General features: G+C 34.7%; 2 protein-coding genes across 2 annotated transcripts; one reads left to right on the forward strand and one right to left on the reverse strand.

The window, feature by feature from the left end:
* Positions 1-1297: 1297 nt before the first annotated feature.
* LOC139867364 (psbQ-like protein 3, chloroplastic) lies at positions 1298-2175 on the reverse strand. Its single transcript, XM_071855730.1, has one exon. It carries the CDS (start codon positions 2015-2017, stop codon positions 1472-1474), a length of 546 nt encoding a protein of 181 aa, XP_071711831.1. The 5' UTR covers positions 2018-2175; the 3' UTR covers positions 1298-1471.
* A 10905-nt stretch (positions 2176-13080) lies between these two features.
* LOC139867152 (protein SPIRAL1-like 3) lies at positions 13081-15060 on the forward strand. Its single transcript, XM_071855483.1, has 3 exons — positions 13081-13213; positions 14388-14711; positions 14800-15060. The coding sequence occupies exons 2-3, from the start codon at positions 14427-14429 to the stop codon at positions 14884-14886; spliced, it is 372 nt and encodes a 123-aa protein (XP_071711584.1). The 5' UTR covers positions 13081-13213; positions 14388-14426; the 3' UTR covers positions 14887-15060.
* Positions 15061-19675: the final 4615 nt, after the last annotated feature.

Genomic DNA, 19675 nt, shown 5'->3' on the forward strand with positions numbered 1-19675 from the left:
AGGACTATAATGTGCAGTTAACTGGCAAAACACAAACTAACAAAGGACACTACATGTGGTTGACACAGTCCCAACACTGCATAACTGTCGGATGGTACTGTACGATGCACAATGACAGTTGCAGGAGCCTAGTAGATTGCGTTGGGGACCACTTGCACTTTTTCCAGCTTTACAGACAAAATATTACGACATGGCAAGGATATGTTCCCTTTGTCCTATTACATGCCACTAATGGACAATAACGTTCGAATATAAATAGAACATGATGCCTTCATTACACAAGCTAACACACGTCAATCACATCATAAAACACTCAACATTCTTTACAACAAACCTTATATTACAAGATCATCGTTGTCAAGAGGTTAACCCGCTTGACCAGAACTTTAACAGCTTCAAGGCTCCCATTAACGGTTTCAGGTAATATTCTATGAACATCAACCCTAACACCATTTTTTAGCCATCAATCCGGCTAGCCTGATAGTGGTGGGTCGACATTTAACCACCCCTGCCGAGATATTCATCTCACATCAGAATTATTCACGGTACACCGGACCGAAGTGTTAAATACGAAAGACCGTTAAATCCTCTCTTTTGTACTCAAGCATAGACCGAACCCTAAAGATCATTTCTATTCTTTATCATTTAACAGTTTATAACGTACTCGACATTTAATTTTACGTGACAATTCATATATCTCGGAGGCCGAGCTAGTAGGAAGGCTAGAGGTTGCTCAGCCTCTAATTATGATAGTTCGTAGTTTAATTGATATATGATCGAGTGTGTTATAATGGTAAATTGATTATTGATTGTCTTTGTAAATAATAGGATTTCAAATCCCTTGGAATTTCAAATCCCTTATATTTCAAATCCTCGAACCAAACGTCATCTAAGTTAATTTGTTTGGGTGCTATGAATTCGTATATTTTTTTATAGTTATACTAATTATATATATTAATTACTTAATTATAATCGTTCATTCATTCATGGAATTTCAAAACCCTTAGGCATTTGAAATCCTTCAATCAAACATAGGATTTCGTGAGCTTTAAAATGTAATTATCACGAGATATCTCGAAATTCCACAAACCAAACGCCCCCTTAATGATTTTTTCACGGGACTTTTAAAAGTGTTGCTTGTATGAAATATTGTATAAATCCATCACTTTATAATTAATAATTAACTGTTATTACAACATTTTTTTATATGCATGTCAACAAATTTATTAAATACATGAATTTAATTACATAATAAAGATAAAAGATTATGTTAATAATACATTATGATTCATCTCCAAATTCTCTTTCAAACCAATAATCATTTATTACCCTAATAAGCTCAAATAAGTTAGAAGATATATTATCGACTAAAGTTAGTACAAATTATTGCAGATGACAATAACGAAAAAAAAATTAATTAAGTTTAATTAAAAAAAATCTCCCGTAGTATAAATAATGAAGTTTAAAGTAATTAAACTTTAGACAAGATATCATCAAGTGTCACAACAATATCCTCATATAACTTCCAGACACGTGGCACATCTTTATCCCTTGCAGCATAATCCAATCCGGTGACATCATTAAAAAGCTTGGAATAAAGATTCCGAAGTTGAGGTCTTTCCATTCCAGGCTTCCCTTGAATTATGGTATAAATGTCTTGTTTCAAATAAGAAGCACTTTTTCTCAATTCCTTTTGTGCATCTTTCCATAATTCTAATTCCAACAATTCTTTCACTAGTTTTAAACTCATTGCATGTTCCCTAATTACGCTCTCGGCTTCTTCTACCGTTTGATCAGGAACCGTAATTCTAAACATGTCTAGAAATGATGATTCGGTTGCAAATGCCGGTTGTGTATGGAATGGAATTGGAGTAGAAAAAAGAAGGATAAGTGATGACGCTTTTCTTCTTGTAATGTGAATGTGTGTGGGATGGGAATTGGGTTCTTTCGTTCGATTTTCATTTGGTTGGTTAGCGTAGGACGAGCATGTTAACGCGATAGTTTTTGCTGCAATCATGTGGTTTTGGTTCGAGTTTACGATAAATGGTGTTTGTGACTTGAAAGGTTGTTGATGATGGTGATGATAACAAAGGAAAATATAGGATAGAAAGGATTTGTACTCCGTAGTATTTATTTTCAAGAAAAAATTTGAAGATAAGGAAAGTGATATCAGACCATCGATTTTTTTTCTTATAAATTTGAAAGTGTGACATTATTTGTAGTTTTTAAAAGATATGAAAACGGCATGCTCTACCTTACATGTATGATTTGAACACCTTTGTTTGTATATTGAATGCTAGGGACCATGGCCCATGGGCCAAAATGTTGCATGTGGTTACTGACTCACTGTGGTGAAGGACCGAGTGGTTTAATTTAAATATATTTAATCATAAATATCATAAATACTACGGAGTATATAATTTTGGCAACAAAAAAAAGTATAAACGCTTAATTATTTAGTACGGAATACGTAGTAACTGTTTTGTTAGATGGTCAAGGCTTGAGTGCGACTTATAAGGGAATTATTAATTTTTTTTAAAGGCAAACTCATACATTTTACACGAATATTTACAATAATTCACGAAATATATTGACAACGGGACTTGAACCCTCAACCTCTTGGTTAAAGAGGAAATTATGAATTATTAATTGCTAACTCTTTATAATCATGTATTTTCAATCGAGATTAAAGATTAACTGAAGGTGACTAGTAGATATATCATTAGTCAAATATATGCTTAGAGATGTCCGTGTCCATTTTACAGTGTTAATTTGTGTGTCCAAAATGGAAATTGTAATTGACTTTCAGTAACATATGTGGAGGTGTCTATTTCAGTGTTCATTTTGATGTAATTTTTTATATATATTTATATTATTAATTATTTAATTATGTAAATAATTTAGAATTAAAACATTAAATTGAAAAACTTGAATAAAAAGATTAGTTCAAAATTTTATATTATTTAACCCAAAATAAAAGTGTTTAGTCAAAAGATAAAATTAAATAGGTCCATAATGGAACCTAAAAAACTCATTTCTTCTTCATAGCGTGAGCTTAGTAGCTTCATTCCAACCTGAAAAAAAAAAAAAAAAAAAAAAAAAAAAAAAAAAAAAAAAAAAAAAAAGATTAAGATTAACAAGAGGAAAACAAGGAAGAATAAAAAAGAATAACGGCTAGTTCTCATAGTCGGTACCGCGACGCCACCACTGACGTCGGCTTGGTGCACTACAAGAATTGAGACAATTAGCGTGGACGCTTTTTGCATGAACATTCATGTCCATGCAATAAATCAACTAAATGACAAAAAAAAATGGGCCAACATTGATTTTTTCCATTGACCAACTCAATTGCGTGAACATGTCCACGCAATACGTCAATATTAATTTCTTTTTACGTTTCTTTTCACGGTCAAAGATAGAAAAAATAGAAAATGTTGAAATATTTTTCTTGACCACACCTATTGCTTGGACATGTCCATGCAATAGGTGTTTAGCAGTATTTTTTTTTTTATTTTAGCTTTTAATAAAATAAGTTTTATATATATATATATATATATATATATATATATATATATATATATATATATAAATTATTAAACTACCATTATTAGTTTTTCAACTTTAAAAAAAAATCAATTTGCCTCCAAAATAAAAAAAATTCTCGGGATACGTTCTGCGTGGACATGTCCACGTGATCAGAGGCGAAGTCAGGATTCACGTATAGGGGATGCATTTCAAAAAAATTAAATATCAACATAAAATTTTCATATATACATCGTTACTATCAAATATTTAAAGGATGTTTGTGTTATTATTTGGGAATATTGGCAACTGATATACAATTTTTAACACACTATAATTCGCTTATTTGAAGAGTTGGGGGATGCAAAACTTCCACATGCATCCCCCTGTCTTCGCCTCTGCACGCGATAGGCCGTTATTCAATTTTTTAACGAAGGCGACTCCAATGTCAAGCCAATGACAATGAGCATATCCTCCGAACTGTCGATTTTGAATGAATACAAGATCGCGGAAATGGGTTACCTGAGGTTTAAACCCAAAGATGAAGAGATGGGTGGAGATCAAGTTGAATAACAAGCGCAAACCAAGAAACAGAGAAAAGGCCCAAAACTGAGTCAAATATCAATGGTGAGCCTCCTTAACGTCGGGTAATGAAGATTGATGTTGATGAAGATGAATTAAAACCAAAGATTGTAGCCGAGCTTATGGAAAGAGAGGATGACGGAAATGGGGACGACGTTGATGTTTATGGAGTGGTGTTAGTATCTCGAGGTTGTTTGACATTTGTTTTAAACTACTTTAAATTAGAATGTTTGTACATGTTTCGAATTAGTACCTGTAACTTTGTTGCTCGCTTGGATTGGTTTGTTTGATATTGATTTTATTATCGTTTACATTGTTTTTTTGTTGGTTATATTGTTGATATTGTATAGTGTAAATTGGAAAAATAGCATACAACAAGACCCGGAAAACCAGTCCGAATGCTGTAAATAAAGCAGATTTTTGTAGCATTTGCATTCATCTTTTTGTGTGGACATGTCCACGCAAAAGGTTAATTGTGAGAACACTTCTTGCGTGGACGTGTTCAATCTAAAAGTGTATTGTGATGACACTTATAGTGTGGACATGTTCAAGCTAAAAGTGTATTGCGAGAATAGTAGTTGCATGAACATGTCCACACAATTGGGTAATTTCCTTTTCTTTTCCTTTTTCTTTATAAATAACTTGTAGCGTGGACATTGTTCACGCAATAGACATCTTGTGTCGCATGTGTAGCGGGAACCCTTTTGCGTGGACATGTCCACGCAACAAGCCTATAGCATGGACTATTAGATCTATTGCGAGGACATTTGTCCACGCAAGAGGTGCATTATGTTGTAGTGGTGTTGACTGATCGCATCCAATGTCGGATTCAACCGACAGTAAAAAAAAAAAAAAAGATTGAACACCGCATGCTCTTAGGGAATATATTTAGTTACATGAGGTATTATTATGAATTGTGTCCCAAAAGAGCAAATACTAGATATTACTAGTTACTAGATATGTATTATAAGAGAAGCAAAATAAAGTTAGTATAAGGTTGTAAATCAAAGTCCCACATTGAACATGAAAAGAAAAAATGTATGCATCTTTCTCTACGGTCAATTAGTTTTAGATTACTAAAGGACTTCTTGAGTTTAAATGTAGGACATGTTGTTGGAACTATCAATTCAACAATGGGTATCGGAGCCAGGCTATAGTCCACATGTGGTGGACGGCGTAGTGATGCATTCCTGAGCGCACGCAGTGACGTGAGGCACCCCTCGAGTTCGTTAACGATGAGTGGACTCAACTATCATTTGAGGGGAAGTATAAGAGATAGACTTAGGTTTGAGGGGATGTGTGTAAAGGTGCAAACCACTACAACATAAGGCTTTATGGAGTTTGGGTGAAGCGAGGTAGCGAGTAAAAACATGATATTGATTGGTTAATGCTTAGAGCACAAGGTGTCCATGTCCATTTCAGTGTCCATTTTTCAGTGTCCATTTTGGAAGCTGAAATTGACTGACAGTGTGTAAGGTGGAGGTGTCCACAGTGTCCATTTCAGTGTCCATTTTTTTAATTGATTAATCTTTACTCACACATACCGCAGTGTATTCTTGTCAACTCACATAGTCGCACCTACCAGCACAACAAGACGACTACCCCCTGCACGCCACTAAACGGCGCTATTTAACGCTTTGGTTCGCCCAATACAAGAACTACAGCCCAAGCTTAAGGTTAAAGCCGTGGACTACGCCCCCGTGAGAGCCCTCTATTTGACTAACGTACTCCTCCCCATACCTTCACCGGGAATGATTGACCTTCGCATTCAAATAATAGCGCATCGCATAATGGTTGTACTCCTTCCCATTTCTTCTTTTATGATTTTATCTACTTGAAATGCTTACAGCTAAGTGCGGAGAAGGTACCCAGGGGACCAAATGAAACGGCACTTTAATATTGTATTTAAATTAATAACTGTTTTTTTATTTTTTAATACTTTTCTATTTTAAAAAAAAATTCGTTAATAAATATTTACACAATTTATACAATAAAATATTAATATGAAATGTTGTTCTACTCCGTATTAGAAACAAATTTGTGGGAGCATCATAAAAAACCAATCTCCTATTTCTTATCTTCATCTTCTTCCTTCTACACTTCCAAAACTCATTTTTAAAACTTCAATTTCTTCTTTCAATATTTTCTTTCAAAATTCAGATTATGAAAAAAAAAAAAAAAAGTATGAAAACACAGCTTCAACGGTTACAATTTTGAATTTGGACCCCACAAAAATACCCTAAAACCACCGTCAATATTGAGAAGTTGAAGATTGACGGTGGAGGCGACGGCGAGCCGGTGTCGACTGACCGTTGATCCCGGCATCGATTTGGAGGGGACGGCGAAATTGATTGTTTGACACCGCGAGCTCTTACGGTCAATATGCGTCTTTTATCTTGCGAAATGCTAAGTAATTCTAGTTAAATAAGTGCATTTCATTGTTCTCGTCTATTTTTTCCATTAAGTATATTAAGCATTTTAATCATGGATATCGAATCAATTGTAAACAGTGACGGAACTAAGATTTTTTTCACCGGAGAAAAAAAAATTAAAACGGTAGCAATTTTTTTTGGACAAAATATGGAGGTTTTGGGGCAAAAAATCGAGGGTTTTAGGCAAATTATGAAGGTTTTGGGTAAAAGTTGAAGGTTTTGGGCAAAAGTTGAAGGTTTAGGGACAAATGTTAGAGAATTTTGAGCAAAATTTAAAGGTTTTGGGCAAAATATGTAGGTGTCGGGGCAAAAAAAAAAGATCCACCGAGATCAAAGTCGAAAACCCAAAATTTTTACACTGAAAAAAAATTCACTGGAGGTGAGAGCCCCTCTGCCCCATGTAGTTCCGCCCCTGATTGTAAATTATGAATTTTAGAAAGTCAATTAACTGATATGTGTTATAATTCAGTAGGCTTATAACTACCTTTAATGGTTATAAGAACAAAGAGAGAAAAAGAGAGAAGAAGGAGAGAAGAAATATTGATATTGATATTTCAAGAGAAATGGTGCACCTTAAATGGTTACCATACATGTCTATTTATAGTATAAAATATTACTATGCAAGAAATATAATAATAATAAAATTAACATCCAATCTAGATATTTTATAACACAATCTAGATATTTTATAACACTCCCCCTTGGATGACAATTTTATTAGAGAATAACTAGTACTGCCTCGTTAAAAACCTTGCTAAAGAAAACCCATTGGGATAAAACTTTAGCTAAGGGAAAAAGAGTGCAGCATAGAGTTGACTCCCCCTCAAGTAGGCAACGCCTGAGTTGTTACATCTTCTGAACATGCCTCATGCCAATATTATGAACGTGTGTTCTGAAAATAGCAGTTGGCAGTGCTTTGGTATAAAGATCAGCAGAGTTGTTGATTGAACGTATCTCATTTTAATCTGGTTGTCTTTTACGAGATCTTGAGTATATGAGAAGAATCTGAGGTTTTCATTTGAAACTGTATCATCTAAATCTTTTATGTACAAGTTTAGCCCTCGTGATTTGTCTACAGTCTCCTTCATGGTTTGTTCAAACCGTTGTTTCAGTTCCTATTCCCTTTCAGTCTTTTTCTGAGCCTTACCAATATACCATTCTTTTCCATCAAACTTATGACCGTTAAGACCGTTTATAGCTTTAGCGCCTCGTCAGCATTTATGTTTTGTTCTTTCATTTTTGATACTCTTCTTTCATTTGTATTATGTAAGCTGTATTATCTTCATAGATAGTTGTTACGCTTTTATAGCGTTATAGTCCACAAGAATCAATAATGATTTGTATCATTGATCTTAACTAAAATCATTCCCAAGTAGCTTCATGTAATGCAATCACTTCGGCATGATTTGATGATGTTGCAACAAGTGTTTGTTTTGAGAACGTCATGATATTGCGGTGCCTCCATTTAGGAATACATATCCAGTTTGAGATTTAGCTTTATGTAGATCGGATAAATAATCTGCATCTGTATAACCAAACAAATCTTGTTTCGAGTTGTTAGAATAAAATAATTATAAATCAGTAGTTCCCCGAAGGTATCAAACTATTTGTTTGATCCCATTCCAATGTCTTTTGGTAGGGGCTGAGCTGAACCTTGTCAACAAATTAACTGTAAAAGAAATGTCAGATCTTGTATAATCTATAAGATACATAAGAACCTCAATTGCACTAAAATATAGAACTTCCGATCTGTTAAAATTTTCATGATCTTCGCAGGGATGAAATAGATCAGTGTCAATATTGAGTGATCTAACAACAATGAGTTTGTCTTTAAAAAAAAAATGTTTTAAAATCTTTTCGGTATAAGTTGTTTGATGTACAAGTAAATCATTAGGCATATGCTCAATTTGCAATCCAAGGTAATACTTGGTTTTTTCAAGATCTTTCATTTCAAAATAATTCTTTAGAAGTTGAATGATTTCATAGATCTCTTTATTTGTTCATATGATGTTAAGAACATTGACATAAACAACTACGATCTCATATCCGAACATTGTTTTTATAAAACATACGTGCAAAATAAGTTTATATTTATACCCTTTTTTTTATCAAGTAGTCATCTAATCGGTTATACCACATACGTCCCGTTTGTATAAACCCATTTAAAAATCTTTGTGATTTAATGGAATATATTCCCTTGGGTTTTACATTAGATGCTTATGATACCTTAACCCTTTAGGTATATTCATATATATCACTATTAAGTGATCCATACAGATAAGTAGTAACAACATTCATGAGATGCATTTAAATAACTACCAGGTTGATTAAGTATCTAATAAGTAATTGTATCCATTACAGGAGAATAAGTTTCCTCATAATCAATTCCCGGTCTTTGAGAAAAACCTTGAGCTACAAGTCTAGCTTTATACCTTGTAACTTCATTTTTCTCATTTCTTTTTCGCACAAAAACCCATCTATATCCCACAGGTTTCACATCTTTAGGTGTGAGAATGATAGATCCGAAAACTTTTCTTTTATTGAGTGATTCAAATTCAGCTCGTATTGCTCCTTTCCAATGATCCCAATCATGTCTATTTTGACATTCCATGACAGATTTTGGTTCTGGATCATCATCATCATTCACGATGTCATATGCAACATTATATGAAAATATCTCATAGAAATTTTAATTTCATTTCGGTTCCATAATATTGCATAATTTATCGCAATTTTAGTATTTACATTTATCAATATCCTCTGCAGAAGGAATATTGATTTGTGGTTCTTCTTGAACACTTTCTTTTACCTCATTATCAGCTGATTTTCTTTTTCGAGGATTTTTATCTTCGGAACCAATTGATCTTCCACGTTTGATGCGTGGCAAAGACTCAACAGTGACATTATTGCCAGCTTTTGGAATTTCAGTTCGAGCTGAAGCATTTATCGCTGGTATATATGATTTAGTCACCTTTTTTTTATATCTGTAAATGCATAAAGTAATTAATTTGCAAGTTCATGCATATGCATTATTTTTTGAACTTTCGTTTCACATTCTTTTGTGCGAGTTCAATATACCTTAATTGATGTTCACATCATGAAGCATCATTTTATTATATTTTTTTTTACTTCACCCCCCTAATCTAGGGAACAATGTTTTATTAAAATGACAATCAGCAAAACGTGCTGTAAAAATATCACCCATCATGGGTTCAGTATATCTTATGATTGAAGATGTTTTATATTCAAAATATATTACCATCTTTCTTTGAAAAAACATTTTATTGTGTTGTGGTGATACAATTGAAACATACACTGCACAACCAATGTTCTACGGTAGAAAATATTTGGCTCTTGGCCAAAATCAAGTAGTAAGTGAAAATATTTATGACTTCCACATGGTATAAGCAGTAAAGAAGGTAAAATACCTTATATGAATAGAACTTGTGGTGCTGCAATGTTCCATTTTTATTTTTATTGAAAATATACTAAAGTAAGCTTTATTGTTACTGCGATTACTGCTTATAGTAACATGCTACAAAAATCTAACTGTAAGATACATTCATTTTCTAACCAATCATCATAAGTTCATAACTATATACATTTTGATTTCAGTATCATATACTATGATTCATATTATGTAAATCAGTAGTATCGTGCTATTTTAAGCCATCATCCTTTATAAAAAAAAACTGATTTGCGGTCAAAAAGGACATAACCTAAATCGTGTATACAGATGTGGTAAGACTCCATGGGTGTAACACTGCAGGTTGTAAATTATCATTAACAGAATACACATCATATAACGATTTGAAAAATGGATCTACACTTCAGGTATTTTCAAGGACACCGATGAAAAATTAACCACAACTATCACCACTGTATTTAAGCCCGAAAGTTAAAACGCTCAAATATTTGACTTTGACTCTCCTTGGTCAAATCTCATTTGAAGTTTTGCTTTAGTATTGGGGAATGGAAACAGGTGATGAGGCAAGGATTCGAAGTTTATGCATCATAGAGATCTTTTTGTTTAATTGAAAGTTAGGCAAAGAAACAGTATGAGTCTTGTCTTATTTTTACTAGTTATGATAGATATTATTATTCTGTGTTAATTTTTGTGGTTATAGTTAGTAATTTTTGTTTCAAAGTTTAACAGTATGAGTCTTTTTTTATTTTTACTAGTTATGATAGATAAATAGTAAAATAAATATAAAATCTAAACGAAGTTCAACTCTAACTATGTAACATTATCCAAATATTTCATTTCTACTCGAATCAATCATGATGATTTTCTAATTGTTCAAATCTTTTTTGTCTACAAGTCCTAAATAATTGGTCTTCCTTTTTTCTCTAGTGATTGTCACCGACAACCATTCAACATAAAAATTTACACGATGCTATGTAGTCTAAATACCTTTCAATTACTAATTTTTTTATTTTGCCAGGCCTTCCTTTCAGTAAGCACATTATCAGTTAGTATAGAATTAAGTTGAGTTTGTTCATTCACATAGTTAACCAACTTATTATCTCTAAACCCATTACTATTTCCAGGTCACCACAGAATATCAAAGTAGGAATATTTTTTATTTTATCTTATTTTATTATAATCTCCTTTTTTGGGAGGAGGTATCAGTTTGTATGATACTGTGATACTCAATGACATATTTAGTGAAGAGACATTAAAAGCGAAACCAATAAAATATTTGCTCAAAACCTTACTTATTTTTTCTATTTTTGAAAGACAATTACACCGAACAATCTTTCTCATTCTTTGAAACAATCTTCGTCTCATTTCTAAGATTTGAACATTATCTTCAAGGTTAGAAGGTTTGGCTCTGTACCGCCAAATCAGAGTCCCTTTTATTAGACAAGTTAGTGTCCCTTTTATTATTAGACAATTAGGCATTAGAAAATAGTTTTACATTACTATGCTTTGTTTGTGTACCCTTTTTATTTGGTTTGTTTATAAGTATATATGCAGTGTTTCTTTTCTTTATACTTCTCTTTCATCTTAATTAACACATATAATCTCTCATCATAAAATAAATAGTGTGAATTCTTTTAAGAAAATGGATTATGTAAATCAAATTTGTTTAGATAGTGAACCAAATACCTATTGGAGTATGATACTAATTCAAAGCGAGCGGAAGCATTTTTTAAAACTTTATAAAATCATACTCTTTCACGGATCATTGTACAAAACTTTAGTAAACAAAACAAATTAACGAAATCGAACGAGAGAAGATTAGAATACAACCTTTGTAGCCTTTTGAAAATCGAATTTGAAAACTCAAAGAAGAGTTCCTCTAAACGGTAGACACTCAAAGTTCCAACCTTGCTTCGATCTATACCTTCTACTTAACGGATCTTTTCTTCTTCCTTATTTCCACCAAAACCGAACCCAATTATAGATTTCAAGTATTTTGGTTACTTGAAAATGAGAAAGAAAAATAGCATTTTGTGTATGTGTGTTTTGTATCTCTTTTTTTTTTTAACTTTTAAGATTTACTTTTAATAAAAATACAAACTACTTTTTTTATTTTAACTTTTAAGATTTACTTTTAATAAAAGTACAAACTACTTTTTGTATTTTAACCTTTAAGATTTACTTTTAATAAAAGTACAAACTACTTTTTCTTATTTTAACTTTTAAGATTTACTATTAATATAACTACCTTTAATGGTTATAAGAACAAAGAGAGAAAAAGAGAGAAGAAGGAGAGAAGAAATATTGATATTGATATTTCAAGAGAAATGGTGCACCTTAAATGGTTACCATACATGTCTATTTATAGTATAAAATATTACTATGCAAGAAATATAATAATAATAAAATTAACATCCAATCTAGATATCTTATAACACAATCTAGATATTTTATAACAATATGCCAAAAATTAGGCTAATGGCATGATAACCTTGTTTCAAAGGTGGAGAGTTCACTTAAGAGTTAGGTGTACAATATTTGATTTTAAAGTGATTAACCCGTAATTGAACTAGATGAAAATCGAAAAAAAAAAGAAATCGAATTTGAACTTGATTTCGGTCCGGTTTTCAAAGTTGAATTCGGTTTTCGTTTTTACTTTCTCGAACTCGGTTTAATAAAAAAACGAATATAAAACTAATTCAACTAATACTATACTAAATTATTAATACAGAAAGACAATATACTGATTTTAAAAATTAAAAGTTGAATTTAAATCGATTTGTTAGATTATATTGGTTAGATTATAATTTTTTGAGTTTTTTGATTTTGAACGAAACCAAACCAAAATCAAATTCAATTTTTGATTCAGTTTCAATTTTGGTTTTTGATTTTATTTTTTATTTCAATTTTTGTCTCCAAAGTTTCTAAAACAGAATAAAACGAATAATATAAATCAAAAAAATCAAAATCAAAAATCAAATCGATCAATACCTCTAGTATAACATTGGAAAGGGAAAAAAAACAAAATAACTAATAACTAATACAGTAAAATTTATTAGCCGTTAACTAAAAAAGCCAAAAACCCCGAATAATGTAACATCTCCGGGTTTGGGTTCAAAATTGAATTGAAATTGAAATTCGATATAATTGGGGGTGACAATATATACACCACAAACAACAACTGTAGTCGTTTTACTGTTTATATATCTCTTTTGTTTCGATCTAGATCTCATCCAAGATTCAAATTTCGGTCAGTTTCATATCTCTATATCTTTCTACATTCTACTGTTCCTCCTCAATTTAAGTTTCTTCAATTACACATTTCATTATTTGTGCATAATTTGGTATTTATACAACTGTATCTACTCATTTGTCTTTCAATTGTTTCAAATACATGACGGATCTGGAATTTGGTGTTTGTTAGGGCAAATGTTGTACTTTAACTACCATTATTAGTTGATTTAAATCGTTATTCAAAGGCTAATCATAGTACTCCTTAATAATTGAAGCTAGGGTTTGATCACTTTGTTTATCTTTTGAACTTATAGCTTATTAAATCTTTTAAATGCCTGTAAGGACATTTATAACTGCTTATAGGTCTATCAAATTTAGCTTATGTACTTAAATCGTTATAACTAGAAAAAATTCGACCGCGCGTTACTGCGATTGTGTTCAACGCGCGGTCATATTTGTATATACGTTGTTTGGTACCTAATATATCTAGTAGGCTGGGTTGTTTGTTGGACGTGTACGTATATGTGTGAAATATAGCTCGAAATATTTAGTGTTTTTTTGACGATGTCCGTTTCGCGTATAGTTAGTCGCGTTGTGTTCGTAAAATAATATCGAGTTGAACGGTGGTCTCGGAAAAATTTAGCTCGCACCGAGCGAGAATATAGGGCCCGTTATTTAGTGTTTTTTTAACGATGTCCGTTTCGCGCATAGTTAGTCCCGTTGTGTCCGTCTGATTTTTTTCGAGTTGAACGGTGGTCTCGAAAAAATTTAACTCGGACCGAGCGAGAAGATAGGGCCCGTTAAAAATACGGTGGAATCATTTTCTTTTGTTTTTTTTAAAATTATATATTTACGCTTTTTACCCCTAAAAAATAGAAAGTTAGGGGGTCGTTTTGTATATGAAGCCGAATTTGAGGGGCCGGGTGTAGTGTGAACGCAAACTCAAAACGACATTCGGATAAAACGGAAACTCCGATTTTGCCCATGTATTAGGGGGTCGTTTTGTATATGAAGCCGAATTTGAGGGGCCGGGTGTAGTGTGAACGCAAACTCAAAACGACATTCGGATAAAACGGAAACTCCGATTTTGCCCATGTATGTTAGTATGTAGGGGTAATAATTGTATTATTATTTATTATTTTGTTATTAATTAAAAGCGTTAATAATATTGTATCAAAATTGTGAACCAGTTGTGTAGCAGCTTCTTGCTGAATTTGAAAGTAGAGATCATGGGCCGTGGAGTCAGCAGTGGTGGTGGACAAAGTTCACTTAACTACCTTTTCGGTAGCGGTGAGCCGAACCCCACTAGCGGCAAAACAGAGGCTGCGGCTGCACCGCCAGCTCCAGCTCCGGTGAAGCATGTACACGTGCCAGCTGTCAATGAGCCGCCTCCCAAGCCGACTGCTGTTGTACCCCAGCCGGATAGTATACCTAAGATACCGGCTGGGGTCCAAGGCAGCCAAGCCAACAACTATTTCCGAGCTGAGGGTCAGAACACTGGCAACTTTCTCACGGTATGATTTGTTCAGTTTTCGTTTCTGGTTTGAGTTTGACTTTATTGTTGGTTTGACTTTATACTATGTTGTTGATGATTGTGTTCAGGATCGGCCTTCAACCAAGGTTCATGCTGCACCAGGCGGTGGGTCGTCCTTGGATTACCTGTTTGGTGGTGCTGGTGGTAGTAAATGATACCACGAAATTCAAGAACTTATGAAAGAAGTGTTGTGTTAAGGTTTAAACAAATTCTGCTTTCCATTTCTTGGTACTTGTTGATTTCAGATTTGTGATGTATATGTTGATTGTTGCAATTTGCATATCTCATGGTGTCTTTAATTTGAATTTCGTTTTGTTAACAATAATCCGAGGCTCTTAATGATATCTAACTTGTCATTTTGTTAATTCGAGCAACGTGGTTGCATTCAAAATCTGACATAAACAGAAGATAAAGATTGTGCTGCTAATATTGACAAGAGTTTAATATCCACTGTTCATTTACATACACAGAAGCAACCCATATATCATAACAGTTTTTGGTGAAAAAAAACCTTACAGAAGTGAAATTTTGGTTAGATTTAGTTCAAACATGACTTGCAATTCCATTAATCGCCTACAGAAGTGAAATTTTGGTTAGATTTAGGTTCATTCAGCCATTTAGGTGGATAAAAAACTGGAGTTTACTGATCATCACATTCAATAAATATAGTTGTGATTGGTAGCTAACCTTATATGTGCAAGGCTTGATTGATTTTTGCAAAATAATCATACTTGCTGTGTTGAAGGACTCAACAGACCATGTTCATCAGCAGACATCGGCCGAGATTGACCATGTTCATGAAAAAACAGAAAATAATGTTATGCGGACGAATCAACAATTTCGACCCATGAGAAAATAGGAATAGAGTTAATTACACTGATGGTCCCTGTGGTCTTGGTTAAATTACGTCGCTAGTCCTTAACTCTTAAAAATTATATGCTTCGTCCATGTAGTTTTAAGTCCAAACGGTGGTGGTCTCTGTGGTCTTGGTTAAATTACGTCGCTAGTCCCTAACTCTTGAAAATTATATGCTTCGTGCCTGTGGTTTTAAGTCCAAACGGCGGTGGTCCCTGTGGTCTTGGTTAAATTACGTCGCTAGTCCATAACTCTTAAAAATTAAATGCTTCGTCCCTGTGGTTTTAAGTCCAAACGGCGGTGGTCCCTGTGGTCTTGGTTAAATTACGTCGCTAGTCCATAACTCTTAAAAATTAAATGCTTCGCCCCTGTGGTTTTAAGTCCAAACGTGATGGTTCAAAAACATGGAAGTTACAATTTGGTGAAACATGGAAGATTCAAATGTCATTGGGTGTTACACGTTAGCAAGTTCCAAGTTGGTGAAACATGGAAGATTAAAACATATTGTGATAAACATAAGTGTGACCAATCCAGAGTTATCAAGCGATGTTCATCTGTTTATTTGGTTAAATTACGTCGCTAGTCCCTAACTCTTGAAAATTATATGCTTCGTCCCTGTGGTTTTAAGTCCAAACGGCGGTGGTCCCTGTGGTCTTGGTTAAATTACGTCGTTAGTCTATAACTCTTAAAAATTAAATGCTTCGCCCCTGTGGTTTTAAGTCCAAACGTGATGGTTCGAAAACATGGAAGTTACAATTTGGTGAAACATGGAAGATTCAAATGTCATTGGGTGTTACACGTTAGCAAGTTACAAGTTGGTGAAACATGGAAGATTAAAACATATTGTGATAAACATAAGTGTGACCAATCCAGAGTTATCAAGCGATGTTCATCTGTTTATTTGGCAAAGGAGATTATGCAACAAATTGAGGGCAATCCAGACATACCAACACAAGCATCAAACCAAGAGTTAGAGAAAAAGTATGCAGTCAAAGTGAGTAATCAGAAGGCATATTATGCAAAACAGAAAGCACTTCAACGTATTCGAGGTGATTACAAACAACAATACACCTCATCGAAGACGTTCGAATAATGACATGACTTCCGCAATAACACCTCATCGTAACGGATTAATTGCCTTAACGATCGTTGAATTGAATAAACCCTAACCGAATTGAACTCTAAAGCTTGTATCGAGTGAAACTCGATAAATAACAATGGAACCCTAGAAAATGATGTTTGGGATTTTATTCGGTATATAGTGTTTAAGAGGCAAAGAGTACGTGTTTAAATTACCTTTTTAGACATCATGTGATCATCACGTGTTTCCATGTAACAGAGACGTTTGACGAAAGTTTATAAAAGGACCATCGTCGTTTGAACTTAAAATCACAGGGACGAAGCATATAATTTTTAAGAATTAAAGACTAACGACGTAATTTAACCAAGACCACAGGGACCACCTCCGTTTGGACTTAAAACCACAGGGACGAAGCATATAATTTTTAAGAGTTAGGGACTAGAGACGTAATTTAACCAAGATCACAGGGACCGTCAGTGTAATTAACTCATAGGAATAATGTCGATTACTCTCCTCTGCATACTCCAAAAATAATCATGTAATGTGTTACACCCAACATGCTATTTTTGTACTAATAACGTTTGTTTATCTAAAACTTCGTAGTATAGGAAAATATATAAGGTGTTCAATTTTTCGTTAAGCAATGGTGATAGAGGGAGGTTCTCATAGACTATATATTGACATTATTTCTTTCCTACTTTCGATGTGGGATGACTTTCATCTTCTTATAACCGATTATACTCCAACAATCACCCCCTTAATCGGTCTAGCTACATGCTACGTGCTACATATTCTTGCTACTCCTTTCTTTCTGCTAAACTGCATCGATGCAAAGCCATCCATACTCGGGCTGCAACCTGATACCATTTGTAGGATCATTTCTGCCTAACAACGTGCCAAACATATAAGCCCATGAGTCCTTTACTACTCTAAAACCATCTGTTGATAGTGGGAAGTTCCAATAGGCTTATATAATAATATTATTTCTTTCCTACTTCTGATGTGAGATGACTTTAATCTTTTTATAACCGATTATACTCCAACATTTCGAAGTCGAGCAATAGCGACACCAAATTTTGATTGTCGCCCCACTCCGTCCCGGTGTTGCCTCACCATCAGGGTTCGGTGTCGGGGTTCGAATCGCATATCCGAATTTGAAAATTGCTTGAGTGTGACGTTGGATTTCAAAATATCGTGGTTGGGTACCTTTGCTTTTCTTTTCTTTCCTTTTGATTTTAGCTTCATTTATTTTGTTTTCATCTTTTAAAAAGGTTGATGAAGATGAAGATTGAAAAAAGAATTTGGGGTTGAAAAATGTCATTGAGTTTTAAAATAGTTAATAGGGAGATGAAACCAAATGCCCGGAGTTCCCTCCCCTTCTCGAAGGATTCGCGCGCTAATGGTTCAACAACTTGCCTACACCACTCATCATCTCGTACAGGGATTTGAGAGAACGCTTCTTGCTCAACTTTCACAATATGAGGGCATCCAGGAGGACTCATGTTGAATGTCACGATATCAAGAAAGGACGCGGAGAATCTATGGGACAGTTTATCGATAGATACAGTCGAGAGGTTGCGCGCATCCCCAACCTGGCTGAATCACAGAAAGTTTCAGGATTTATTCATGGAATCTGCAGAGAACGTCACTTACAGTTATGGTAAAAGTTGCGAAAAGACCGCCAGAAACGCTAGCGGAGACCAGCAGGGAAGCGCACGAACACTTGCGCGCGGCTGAAAACACCATACGGTATTCCGGGTATGGAAACAACCATGGTCATCGTGACGACCATGACTCACCGAGAGGAGGACGCAGCTCACATAACTCTCACCGAGGTTACCAGGATAACGGCCCATATCATCATAGCAACGACAATAGACGCGGGCATACTAATGGATGCCATGGATGCAACAATCAACGGAATAGAGACAGGGAACACAACCAAATGCTCATCAAAAACCTGGCAAAAAGCCTCAAGGAAATCCTTGCGACAGAACCAATATCGCAAACTTTCGGTAGACCGGCGCGCATGTCTGAGTATGCAAGGCGCGACAAGTCCAAGTTCTGCGACTTTCACGATGATTGCGGGCATGAGACTAATAGGTGCAAGGTACTGACTGATAAGGTAGTTGCGTGTTTGAAACGAGGCGAGCTCCAGCACTTAAAGGAGCCAAAAGAACGCTCGCGTAAAAAAGAATACGATGGAGACAAGGAAGAGGAGCGAGACAAGGTCATTCACGTTGTCACCAAAGAGTGCGCTACCACGAAGGTAAGATCTGCACACTCCCAAGGATGCACGCAGGTCGCGTTGCCAATTAGAGAAGTTCAAGAAGTCAAGAGCGACCTCATCCTGGTCAAAGGACTTCTTCCGGAGATCAAATTTGAGGTCGGATGCCTCTGCGTGGACACTGGCAGCTGCGCGGATATCATGTTCGAACGATGTTTTAAAAGGCTTCCGCGCAAACTCAAACTTAACCTGAACCCATCAAAAGAAAGGTTCCGGGGGTTTTCTGGTAACCTACTGACGACCCTAGGATCCCTGGAGGTCAAGTTATAGCTCAAAGACGACAACGACTTGACAAAGAAGCGCACTGAGAAAATACGGTTCAACATAGTGCGCGCACCATCGAGCTACGATGCGCTCTTAGGATTCCCGTCGTTGCAAAGGTTTGAAGCAGTACTTTCCATCGCACATGGTTTGATCGAATTCCCCACGAAAGCTGGAATTGCAACAATGATGTCAAAATCACCAGAAAGCGAAGATGACCAGGTAATTTACTAATTGCTTATTCCGCGATTGTAGGATGGTTACTTGATCTGAATAGATGCTTAAAACGCGCAAAAAGTTCAGCGCGCTTACCGCATTTAAATGAGCACAATCTTGTATAATCTAAAACATAAGACGCACGTTTAAATGCACATTAACGCATACTTACGCGCATTCGCTGATTTACAAAAAACATTGAACTGGTCTAAATAGGTCCCAGGGAACAACACGATGGAAGATG

Source organism: Rutidosis leptorrhynchoides, chromosome 9, assembly GCF_046630445.1.
Source record: "Rutidosis leptorrhynchoides isolate AG116_Rl617_1_P2 chromosome 9, CSIRO_AGI_Rlap_v1, whole genome shotgun sequence".
Classification (NCBI taxonomy): domain Eukaryota; kingdom Viridiplantae; phylum Streptophyta; class Magnoliopsida; order Asterales; family Asteraceae; genus Rutidosis; species Rutidosis leptorrhynchoides.

Coding starts and splice junctions, on each gene's coding strand:
- LOC139867364 (XM_071855730.1), bottom strand. CDS start 2,017: ATGATTGCAGCAAAAACTATCGCGTTAACATGCTCGTCCTACGCTAAC.
- LOC139867152 (XM_071855483.1), top strand. CDS start 14,427: ATGGGCCGTGGAGTCAGCAGTGGTGGTGGACAAAGTTCACTTAACTAC. Junction 14,712..14,799: donor ACACTGGCAACTTTCTCACG/GTATGATTTGTT, acceptor GATTGTGTTCAG/GATCGGCCTTCAACCAAGGT.